Below are 13,104 nucleotides of genomic sequence, written 5' to 3'. Positions count from 1 at the left end.
GATACGCCTTAGAGAATTCGGGCTTGTGAAGCTCCAGTGGTTACAAGGAGCTACGTGCTAAAATGACAGCAGGAGGACACGAAAGACGTTAGCCTCCCAAGCACCGATTACTATAAAGCAATGGTCAATGTTCGTGTCAGGAGAAACGTGGCAGCCTACAAAACACAAGGGGAGCACTGATTGTGCAGATCGGGCACCGACATTCAACCATCTCATATGCCAGCAAGACAAACGCACAAGAAAACTGCACAAAGAAATGCTCTACTGTCACAACTGCAAGATTGGGCCGTGGGTTGGTGACTGTCACACGAAGGACTTCCACTAAGTGGACACTAGACAGACCACCTCTACTGCACTTACGTTGATGCTTTACTATTTACACGTTCCTGTTACATGGAATGTTTTTTCTTATTTAAAACAATGTAACATTCTAGAGTGAAACATTTTGTAAGTATTCCCACCCGCTTGCCAATCATAAGCATTCTAGCACAGTTTGTAAAATGCCACATACCCCGTACAAGGCGCTATATACGCTAATCGTGAACGCCAGCCCAGGCCTTTAGGTACATTAATGTCAAAAGAGCTCCAAACAATCCAGTGCAATGGTAGCCAGCTTGGCCACCTGGAAAGTGCCTTTCTGATGCTCCTCAGCTCGACCGCACTTGGAAATCCAATGGCACAGCATTCTGGCGAACGTGAAATGTCCAGTGACTATAACGTAACGTATTCAGCTCAACGCAACACTGAATCCAAGTGGATTTCATTCGGCTTTTGTTTTTTGCCACTGATCAATAGAAAAAGACTTTAACGTCAAAGTGAGGACAGATCCCTGCAGTGGTCCAAATATAAAACACAGAATGACTGACCTTGTAAGTATTCCCCTCCTTCAAGTCAGTAGATGCACCTTTGGCAGCCGGGACAGCCTTCAGTCTCTGTGCTCAAGTCTCTTATCAGCGTTGCACATTTTGGCCCATTCTTCCTTGCCAAACTGCTCCAGGTCCGTCAGGTGTCACGGTGATCGGGAGTGAAGGGCCTTTGCCAGACCAGTCACAAATTCTCAGTTGGACTCCGACTCGGCCATTCACATTGCTGTTTTTCAGCCATTCCTGTGTAGCTTGGGCTTTATGCAGACTTCATCAGGTCTTCCTCCAGCATTCATTTTATCCTCACAAGGCTCCCAGGTCCTGCTGCTGAGAAGCATCCTCATATTTTAATGCTGCCACAGCCACTGGGATTAGTGTATTTAGAATAAAGGGTCGTGTTCAAACATGGCATCAAGTCCTAACTTTGTTCTGATAAAGGCCACAGAAACCTCTGCCTGCCGACTACAGACCTGGTTGAGATATGCTGCGTGTTGTTCTCTTTGCCACTCTCCCATAATGATGGGACTGCTGAAGCCCCCGAGCACAATTGTTGTCTGCAGAGTCTATCCAATCTCAGCCACTGCAGCTTGTAACTCCATCAGAGTTCTCTTTTACTCGTCTACTTGCATCATCACTCAAGTTTGTGTGGCTGGCCTCCTCTTGCAGATTTACAGCTGTGTCATACTTTCAATTCTTTAATGGCTGATTTAATCAAATTTTTTTCTCCATCCTGTATTTGCTCTTTTCATGAAGTTACTTGGAGTGTTCTTTTGTCTTCATCGTGTAGGTTAGTCCACCATACTGACTCCTCACACGCTGACCTCACCCACCACATTCAGGGGCCTTTATACTACAAGCAACTGAAACCCCAGACAGGTGACTTCCAAAATCCGACTGGCGGCACCACTCCTAGTAATGGCAGTGAATACTTAATGATCTCAGTAATGTTGTGTTTTAGATTTGTAGTTAATTTAGATTCTTTTGCACCTTGACAGTAAAGACTCTTTTACGGTTGATCAAAAAAAGAAAAAGCCAAAAATAAACCCACTGTGATTCAATGTTGTAACAACAATAAAATGTGAAAACTTCCAAGAAGGATAAATACTTTTTATAGGCACTATAATTAATTCCAGTCACACTGGACAACTTGTTCACATCTGGAAATGCCCTAAAGGCACTGCAGACTGCATGTCAAAAATAACACTTTGGGACACTAGACAAGGACCGCATTTGTACTTTGGCCAGATGGGACAAGAGATCTGCTGTAGAAAAAAAACGTTCAGTACAGACAGGCCAGTCTTTTGCCAAGTAACCCCTACAGATTTTGGACAGACTGACCAATGCATGAGGAAATCAAAAAAATCAAAGTCTACTTCAGGCGCTTGCTTGGCCCTAAAAGGAGCAGAAAGCGTGACGGCGTGAAATAAAAGCAGCAACTGCCTGTGCAGCGCCTTTAGCCGAGTAAGCACCTGCGAGTTTCACTTGCTGGAGTCCACAGCATGAAGATCTTTTGGGTTTCACTTCAGCACTGGTTTTCTTTTCAAGTGTCATTACCTTCAGACAGACTTAGTGGCTCAAGGAGTTTTGTTTATTTTCTTTATTCTTGTTCACAGCACAACAGATGGCTGGTCTTTCTGCCGTTTCCCTTACAGAAAAAGTCAAATGCATGCAGTAAATAGTCCAGGAGTCCAGTAAGTTGGTTTTGTCGTATTGGTACAAAACATTTGGGACAGAGACAATAACTGATTTTGTAAGCAGTCAACAATGTTTCTAATGTCCCACACAGGTGATGATTATTTATCCTGTCGTACACTTAGATAAAGTATATTGTGATCAAATAAGGCAACTTCCATAATTAGAAAAATTGGTGTCTTCAGTTCCCCAAAAATTGTTACGAAAAGAAATGGTGATGCAACACAGTGGTACAAACTACTTTTTGTAAAGTGTTCCAGCTGTCACATTTTGGAATGACGGGATATTAATGTTGATATGGGAAAAGTTACATTCATGACTTTTATGGATTCTGTTTGAAAATGATAAAGAGTGGCGTGTTAGCATATAAGATGGCACTGTTGCTTCACAATGACTCAATTCCTGGACTAGTGGTTTATGTATCGTGAACATCTTTCTATATTTACGTATTCATTCTGAAATTCTAACAGGTTAATTGTCAGCTCTCCTTTTAATATTGCCGATTGTGTGCATCGACCCTGTGAAAAAATGTAGCTCATGCAGGACTGGCATTTGCTAAGGGGATTATTGTTAATGGGATAGATTTTGGGCCCACCGATACTGGATAGGTTGTACAGAACAGTATGATGTAAGTAATTCTCCACGTATCCTATTGTTTTTCTAACTTCAGTTCCAAATGTTAAACCTTCAGTGGTGAGCACTATAAATAATGGAAACAAAATACTGTTTTGTCAAGCGTTTTTAATGTTGAACAAAAATGTTCCCAGCAAGCAGTCCTTTGCAATTTACAGCATTATTATTAAACATCACATATTAGCTATATTTAGACATACTGTACTTACATTTTATATATTTTTAAATCAGAGAAGAAAATTAAACCATAAGAAACAGCACCAACATGAAATAAGGTCATCATATTTGTCACTTCTTGTGTGGTTGTGAATTATTGTACCGTAACAAGTGCGTAAGTGCATTCAAGACCATAGAAAACAGAACCTCTTTCCTCCTCACAGCAGTCTCCCCACAGTCAGAGTAGCTGGACTGCAAGATTGGTTGAATTTAAAAAAGGAGAAAGTACCATAGGAAAGCCAGTCTGGCTGTGTGGTGAGAGAATCCAAATTGGAATTTCATCTAAAAGCTCTATGTGGACAACCAAAATCCACTTAATTTCATTTATGCTTCCTAGTTTACTTTTTGAAATAATCCTACACCATCAAAAAAAAACAAAAAAAAAACAAAATAAGTGTTTTGAGTAGGTTTTGTTTTTCCAAAACTTATTTTTCATAATAAAACACACAAGTCTCACAGAGTACAATCATTCTTAGTTAATTTGGAAATGCCTTAAAATAGCGATTTCAGAAATATTTTAAAGAAAGGACTTTTAAGTTCATACAATATTTCTCGTCCAAAGAGGATTATCAAAATAAGATGTGCTGTACATGTGATCATCATGATCAATACAAGTTTCTTATTGGTTATTTATTTTAGTATAGTACATTAAAATAAACCAACCACAATCTTCATGAAGGAGAAACTGACAACCTTCCATTGCATACAATTAATCAAATCAGCCAGTAAAGACATACTGGAACAGTGCGCACAGAGCATTTAAACACAAACACTTTCCTGGTTTCATTCTTTGGGGAAAACACTTGTTTGTAAATAGGGAACTTTATTATTAACTGAAGAATACATTTGAATATGTGAGAAATTTGTGATGATCTAAAGCTTTATGCACCATCAGGCACAGATGATAAAGACAAAAAAAAACTCAAACTCATAATATCCTTCCCATAAAATAGGGAAACATTGTTCATTGAATTACTCAAATAAAAAAAATCCTCTTCGTATCCCTTTGTTACAGTATTTTGACAAATGTACTAACAATTAACCAATAAAAAAGCATCATTTTCCAAGGTTTATTCTCCTAGAATAATTGAATGAACATGTCACTTTTATAAAACTCAAAACACATATTACACACAGTTTGATTTAGGAGTATAATCCATATTGCAAGGCCTTATTCACAACTGTGTTTTTTGTAATATTAACCAACAAAAACTTGGGACTGAAGGTCATTTTCCTTTTAAGACTTCAGCATCTGAAAAAAAAAAAATATTTAAGGAGCATTTTCAAAAAAAAAAAAAACATTTTTTTTTATATATAATATATATATATATATATATATATATATAAAATATATATATACATATATATATATATTTATTTATATATATATATATATATATATATATATATATATATATATATATATATATATATATATATATATATATATATATATATATATATATATATATATATATAATAAAATGACTGGACCAATACTTTCTTTTTTTTAATTATTTAAACAAGCTTATAAAAGATTCACCAAAGAGAAACCTCCACATGCTTCCAATAAGTGAAAGTTTGCTTCTTCTTAATTCTGAATTGCTACTTACTGTTGAACTCATTCATACCAGAATGGTAGTGAAGCGTTGCTATTTTTAGTTCTATTTATTTTAGAGCTTATTCGCTTTAAGTATCAGCACTAGGCTATTACATGGATTCTCTGTACTTGTCAGTAGTTTGATCTGAACAGCCCACATGTGGATGCAGCAATGCTCTAACGTACGTTTTTTTCCCCCTAAGTGTGAGAAGAAATCTAGAATTCATGGAAAACGAAACTGCTAAAAGAAGAAGCTGGGAAAAAAAGAAAAAGATGGCAAATAAATTTAGAATCCCTCCACCCACCCAGAGGGGTACAGAGGGCAAAAGGCAAACATGTGATTCTTTGTTTCAACTTCCCAGACAGTACATATTTTGAAGTATTGACAAAACACACAGTTGTTCTCATATACTAATATTTACATCAAAAACAGCCAAAACAAAATGGCACATTCAGTGAGCAGCAAGGGGATCACGCTTTTGAACAGCAGTGACTTTCCTTTATGAGGGTGGTCAAGAAGCAAAAGAAGCAAGAGACACTGGAGATGTTTAAACCAGCAAGTCAGAGAGAAGGGAGTGAGAAATAAATAATCAAGGATGTGAAAACCTTTCATGTTTCTGCAAATATTGACAGAATATTATTTGCATTCCCATTTGCTTTATCTACTTTATTTCTTTATGATAAAGCCATTTACAATAGGTGTTTTAACATTATATATAGTCCAAACTCTACATCAGTATCACTAACAAGCAACTGCAAGTGGACATACAAAATGACATTAGGAAATGGCATATTAACCAGAAAATGGAAAAAGAACACTTTTAGCTATTGTTCTTTACCTTTGCTAGTAATTAGTACAGAGAAGAAAGCTAACAGCCTTTCATATAACTGATATTCTGCTTACATCAATAAGAGGTACAAAAAGCCAATGAATGAAACTACAAGGCAGTTTGGCCCATTGTCACTGACAATACTGTGATTTTTACTACTAATAAATGGGGGTTTGGCACTGAAAAGTATACAAGTTAATGTGTTAAAAAGACCACACATCTGCTTGTTGTCTACCAAAGTGGTCAAGTCTACGGGCTTTATTTAGCTTTGTTAATAAGTAAACATGAGAGGAAGGATTATTTTTATCCTCTTGCACATCTCACTTTTTGGAAGTACAACAACCCTTTTATATGGAAAATTCAAACTATGCTTGTGTTTGGGAAAAAAAATCTAATATAAAGCTTAAAATCAGTGACTTTTTAAAAATTGAATATCTGGTACCACCTCAAAGGTGGAATGGAACGTATATTACCAGCCAAGTTAAGTGCTTACTTATTCTGTAATTCACTTAATACTAGGCATACTCCATCCGCTCAATGAAAGCAAAATTATATAGGTGTTCTTTTAGTAAACATAAGGGACAAAAACAAACAAAAAAGAATGATAGTGTTTTTAAAGTTGTTGTAAGTAATACCAACTTGGTGAATATGGACATTTAATAAAATAAAATTTAAAAAAAAAATCATACTTTCCTTCACATTATTAGTCAAGTCCCTGAGGACCTCAAACATGAATTCACAGACAAAAAAAAAAAAAACACAAGTTTGCAAAACATCAATAGATGAATAATATCCAAAAAGATTCAATATACCCAGACAGATCACATTACACTATAATGCAGATTAACTTTACAAAATAAAATTGCACATTACTAGCTGCCAAATGCATTCACCATTTGGTATGACTAGCTGGACTAAAATGGCTACTACTACTACTGTAGGGTATCACAGCACTCCAGGAGGTGCTTGAATGAGTGAATTGGATGGCTGCTAAACATCAATCATCTTCATCTCTCAATCTATTGTTTGTTTGTTTTTTTTTTTTTGTTTTTTTTTTAAACAGCATCTTTTCTGTAGCAATTAATTACACACATCAAGTCAGCCGAGTGCGGTTTAAGGACACAACATACTCAACTTCTCATTTGCATACAAGATGTTTCCTGCTCATTAGAAAACGTCTGATTTAAAACTATAATGTTCTGACTAAAATTTTAAAAATGTAAACACGACAAAGCATACAAAATAGTGTGCATGCCAACTTTGAATTAAGCCAACTGTCTTGCTCTTTAACTTTATTCTATTAAAAATACACAGTGGAGACTTCTGCTGAAACGAGAGTCTAAATTTTAGACCATCTATCCCAACCTTTAAAGACTCTAGCATCATTAATATTATTTAGGAAAAATCTAATTTTGATAATACATTATTAATTTACTTTCTTAATAAATAGAAATTAAAAATAGATATATTAAGGCACATGTGTGTAATAGTTCCACTTTGAGAAACTCAAAACCATTTCTGAAATGTTTCCCTATCCTAATTGTAGGGTAGAAAGCCACACTTGCCAGTGCACCATGTGTGTCAAGAATATGTCCCCATTTCGACTGAAATTCAGCAGCCGTCATTCCAAACTGGCCTGTGACCAAAATGCCAGTGGATACACAAATTAAAGCCACATGAGCTTCAGCTTGCTCCCATTTCCATTTTTCAGAGAACACTAATCTCTACGGTGGAAAAACATGACAAACAATACACCAAAAAACTGCTTGAGTATATTTGCTGACTTGCATTAAGCAAGACAATTTGGCAAACAGAAAACTTAACATATTAACAGCAGGCTAAATGACAAGAGTATGATATATTAACAGCCAAACCAGAGCAAAGATACCTGTTGATTTCACTATTGTTGACTATGTTGGGAAATCCAAAAACTAGTAAAGCAGCAATAAGTTAATGAAAAAACAGGCACTACTGGATAAAAACAATTACTCCTGATAAAATGAGTAAAACATGGTTTGGGACAAAAAAAAGTTGTAACACTAATAACAGCACAAGTGGTTGTGATGGCTATATGTATTACAGACCCCTGTAAGGTATTATTCTGTTTACGACACAGTGCAAGAGAAGAACTTCCATTAGAGTTGAAAGTTAAATTACAAGTGACAGCATCTGACCCATTTCAGAAAAACGTTCGCTAAACGGATCTTAAACTATTTTCTTGTTTGTTTATCTTCAATAAAGGCAACTTTAACAAATAAGGAATGAAATTTCAATAAAGAGCACTGAAATTTGCAGTTTACCAGTACACCGAGGCCAAAACCCCCACCACAACACAAGGACTATGTAGTGTTTAATATATTTTGCTCTCTGGAGAGTTAATTTTTTTGCCCTCAAAAGGTGAGGCAAAATTATTCACTACTATGTATATGTTTTGGATTAGAGTTTAGGGGGTAAAGAAGGGTGTATGCCTAAACAGAATAGTAAAAATGACAAAATTTGAAGGGGGGGGGGGGGAGGAGAGAGAGAGAAACAGAGAGAGAGAGAGAGAGAGAGAGAGAGAGTTTCTTCTCAAAAGAAATGTTTCATCCTTTACAATCAGGCTTTGGAGAGTGGCAATATTTCCTGACTTTTTTTTTTTTTTTTGATTAATAAAGTGTTTAATTCACACTCCACCAAACAGAAGTTCAAGAAATGTCACCATGTGCTTATTATTAAAATATCAGCATGATGACACAGAAAAGAAGTAATATGGTAGCCTGCAGGGAAGAAGACACAAGCCACAGAAACTGTAGTACTGACTTAATCTATTTAAGAATGCGTTGTTAACAGAGTTTTGTACTTTATCAACTGCAGACTCCTTGCACTAATTTCCAATGATTTATGTGACCTGCTGTCACTCAGTGCAGACTGCAATGCCACCTTAAACTATATCACACATAAAGATCAGGGTTTAAAAGCTGCTGCTTCAGACAGAACTTAAAAGGAAAAAAAAAATTGAGGAAATGATTACTTTAATCAAGACTGGTAGATGATAATCGACAGCTGAGCAGGATGAAAACAAGCAGGCATTAAAGATCTCACTGACCAGGATTATGACCTCAAGCAACTGCTTAAAACGTAAGCAAGTTCCTTTTTTTTCTACAAATGTATATCCCTTGCGTGGTGTTGTAATATTTTATTTTTGGGTTTATCTGGACTGCTGTCCAGATGCCACAGTGGAAACTGCTTCCAAGTGACACCCTTCTCTGAAGTGCTACTTTGTATCCATTTCCAAAAAGGGTTACCAAGATTAGCAGCCAATATCTTACATTAGTTGGAAAAGTTCTAACAAAATGACACAAGTCTAACACTTCAAGATATTACTTGTGCGTTAATGAGTTAAAGGAATTTTACAATGTAATTTTTGATGTCAAAAAATGAAATATCACACATCTCCTTTAATATTGTTAAGTTCCCTTTGTAAAATGTGGAATAAGCCACAGGTAGCTGCTTATTTCCAGTGCCTTTTATTTGTATAGTTTTTAAAGAGATAATTAATCAAAAAGTGTTTATGGATAGGGCATTTTCAATCAAAATGAATCCATATCTTCAAGAAATTATGAGCATCCAGGCACTGAATGATTTGGAAAAAAAGGCTTTTCTCCTTTATAAAATATGGAAATAAGGCTTTAACTTATTTTTAGCTTTTTTTCCCCCCTTTTCGCATAAATGGATGGACTTTGTAATCTACATTGAAAAGTGATGACTTTTTCTGAAATATGTCCATAGTCACCAAAATAAGAGGCACTTATGTTTAAAAAAAAAAAAAAAAAAAAAAAAAACAGGATTTTGTTTCCATAAAAAAAAGAAAATTTTAAATAAAGATGAATTCAGGCAATGTCTCTCGCTATAGATGAAAGTTCATTTATTTAGTTTCCCATATGAAATGGCCATATTCAGTACTTTTTTTTCCCCATAATTTTAGCAATTTTTATGAAGCAATAAAGAGAAGGGTATTTGAAATTAATGAGTGGTGACCCATAGCTTCTGGAGTCTAACTGCTCCACTCACTGCCACAGTGGTAGATCAGGAACAACAATTAAATCCAGCTGTGTCCCAGAATCCGGTAAGTGAATGTTGAAGGGTTTCAGCAGTCTGAAATGAAAAAAAAAACAAAAACACAATGTGATCCTTAAAAATCAAAGACAAGTTATGCAGTTTATGTTTCAGATGTGTGCAAAAATAGCACAGATATTACACAATTATCAACACTGGTCATATGATTTAGATATTAAAAAGAAGTTTCAACACAGAGTGCATCTATTGGTAGTAATGTTGAGCCCTCCAGGTCTTGATTTTTATACAAGGTTTCTCTCACTCAGAAAAATTAATAATGACTTCATGATTTTTTTTTCCCTTGCTAAAAAAAAAAAAACTTGAAACCTACCTTGGGGGCTATATACATATTTTGGAAAGAAAGAAGAAATAAATGTTAACAGAACATAGTAAACAATTGTTAAAGTAGGTCCATCTTACCTCAGGGTGTAATACTGCTTAAAATGAATGAGAAATATATCAGCAAGCTGTTTACCACAGCTAAACAAACTGACACTTATGTTCAAGAACATACTACTTACTGTTCTGCAATTATTTTGAGGAGCAAGGGTGACACTGATGCAACTACTAGTGTTGCTGCAACACAGTTTTTGAACTTGTTATTGTGGCTAGACAGCTTTCTGCATGAATTTGCAATCTTATTCGCATGGGTTTCTGCTGTTAACTTGTTTTGCCACCAGCTAAAAACACCTGGCTGTGAAGTATAATGAAGTATGTGCTCAGTCAAATAAGCACTGTGACACTGCTGTGACTGCAAGTCATTGTTTCAAGTGTGTTACAGGTAATGGCATGCCAGCTATAGGTATAGTGCCAAGTGTTTGGTCTAATGCCCACGAGTGAGCTACAGTATATTCAGTATACAGTGCCCTAATAAAACAATTAGAGATGTTGGTAAAACCTTAGGGATTTCCTAAATCAACTGACTGGAATGTCATTTAGAAGAAAGAACGCACTTCTTTGCTCAGCAATTACCAAGAGAGTGATAGGCCAAGGAAGACCTCCATTGCTGAAGAAACAATAATCCTCACTATGATAAAGAAAAAGAAGCAAATGTCTGTCTGACATTTCAAAAACAGTTGTCAGGAGGCAGACAAGAGACTGCTACCCAGAGAAGACTTCATGATTAGAAATACTGAGGCCAGTATCACAGTTTGTGAAATTGTACTTAAATAGACTACAGAATTCTGGAAAAGTGGTCCTGTAGACAGCCTAGACATAGATTAACCAGATTAAATCAAAGTGCTGACAACAGCAAAACGTGGTGAAGAAAAGGAACTGCCCAAGATCTAAATCAGACCACCTCATCTGTTAAACATGGTGGCGGGGCAGCTGTAGCTTGGGCATGTATGGCTTTCCACAGGTACTAGCACACTTCTTAAGGTCCAGCAAATGTCTCCAAACTCACTGGACGGTGCTTCATCCTACAACAAGGTAAGGATCTCTAATATACTGCTACGACAACACAGGAGTTTTTTAAAACTAAAAAATGGAAAATTCTTGAATGGCCAAGCCAGTCCACCGATTTAAATGTAATTAAATTGAGCATATCCATATGCTGAAGAGAAAGGGAATAAGCCACTGAAACAAACAGGATCTGAAGATGGCTGCATCAGAGGCTTGGCAGAACATGACCTGGTGATATCCAAGAATTGCAGACTTCAAGCAGTCTTTGCATGAAAGGAATAGGCAACAATGTACTAAATTTGACTGCTTTCATATACCTGCCATATACCAAATATTATGGTAGCCTGCAATGGGGGTGGACCATGTAGAAAAAGGTTTGTGATTTCTGCATTGTGTGACCAAAATGTATGCAAGCACCCTTAACGTCTGCAGTGTGCTCTTTACATCATATCTGAACTGTTTGATTTGTAATTTTAAACTGTGGAGCAGAGGGGTAAATCAAGGAAAAATGTGTCTTTGTCCCAAATATTATGAAGGGCACTGTATCTACTCAGCTTGATAAATGAATAAATTCTATGTACCTAAAGAGTTTAATTATAAAATGTAAAAAAATAAAAGCTAAAATAGAAATACTCAAAAGTTCATAACACTAAACTGAAAAGACAAAATTAAAATGACAAGTAAATATACAAATATAAAATAAAAATTAACTGAAATAACCTTTCTGTCCAGCTATAATAAATTAAATGTACAGCCAAATCCACATAATCGTAACTTCTATTTACAAGACCAATGGTACTGTAAGGATCACAAAGCTGCCTTTGTAGAACCAACAAATAATGCCTCCACCACCCAGCACTACTGGGCACTGCCCATTGAACTGTGAAAAAGCAACAAACTGTCTTTTTCTTTCCCTAAGCATTCTACATGCTCAAAATATTGTACACATCAAGACTGTTCTGAGGTCAATATTTCAGCAGTACAAAAGTAAAGCCACAGACTAAAAACCATTCGAAATTTCTGCAGTTTTTCTCTACCTAATCTATAAATTAGTGTTGCACATCTTTCTTAAACAAAAAAACATAAAACTTTATATTCTTATTAAGCATGCTAAAATTTGTTAAAATATGTTCATGATAGCTGCATGGAAGAAAAAGTGAATATCTAATAATTTTGTTTTTTTTTTTTTTTTGCATTTATATAGCGCTTTTCTCACTACCCAAAGCGCTTAGCAATTGCAGGTTAAGGGCCTTGCTCAAGGGCCCAACAGAGCAGAGTCCCTTTTGGCATCTTACTGGATTCAAACCGGCAACCTTCCGATTGCCAGTGCAGATCCCTAGCCTCAGGGCCACCACTCCGCCCTAAGCAACCTTAGTCATACTCTGGTATGTATTTGAACCACAGTACCTATAGAAAGTTTACAGCACATTTCAACTAATATTTTATTGTATTACCTCTTCAGAGACTTTCATGCACTTAAGCATTTTTATTCACTTGCCTATTTTCATCAGATTTCATAAATTGTACTTCTGAAATTTAACACCAAAATATTACAGTTGGCTTAAACATCACCCCACTAAACACAGTTTATACCTGGCCACAATTGCAGATAAACATCTGTTGTAAAAAGCCCACAAGCACTGGGCAATAGTGATCTGAAAAAATTATACCACCTCTGTTTATAAAAAAAATTTAAAAAATTGTGCAATATTAAAAAGGACAGCAATGAGATTATTATTTAAGTGCCACAATGTGTTTTGAGATACATTCC

The 13,104-nt window shown here is 35.8% G+C and overlaps 1 protein-coding gene across 1 annotated transcript in view; it reads right to left on the bottom strand.

Annotated features, from left to right (window-relative positions):
* Positions 1-6,611: 6,611 nt before the first annotated feature.
* si:ch73-335l21.1 (insulin receptor substrate 1-B) overlaps positions 6,612-13,104 on the bottom strand; it is a 100,547-nt gene continuing 94,054 nt past the window's right edge. Inside the window, exon 3 of the mRNA XM_028798401.2 lies at positions 6,612-9,968. Within this exon, the coding sequence (XP_028654234.2) occupies positions 9,961-9,968 (8 nt within the window). The 3' untranslated portion in view covers positions 6,612-9,960. The remainder of the gene's footprint in view (positions 9,969-13,104) is intronic.

Source organism: Erpetoichthys calabaricus, chromosome 3, assembly GCF_900747795.2.
Source record: "Erpetoichthys calabaricus chromosome 3, fErpCal1.3, whole genome shotgun sequence".
NCBI classification, from domain to species: Eukaryota; Metazoa; Chordata; class Cladistia; order Polypteriformes; family Polypteridae; genus Erpetoichthys; species Erpetoichthys calabaricus.
Note: the sequence above shows the minus strand (reverse complement) of the source record. Positions and strands in the feature narration are given on the sequence as shown.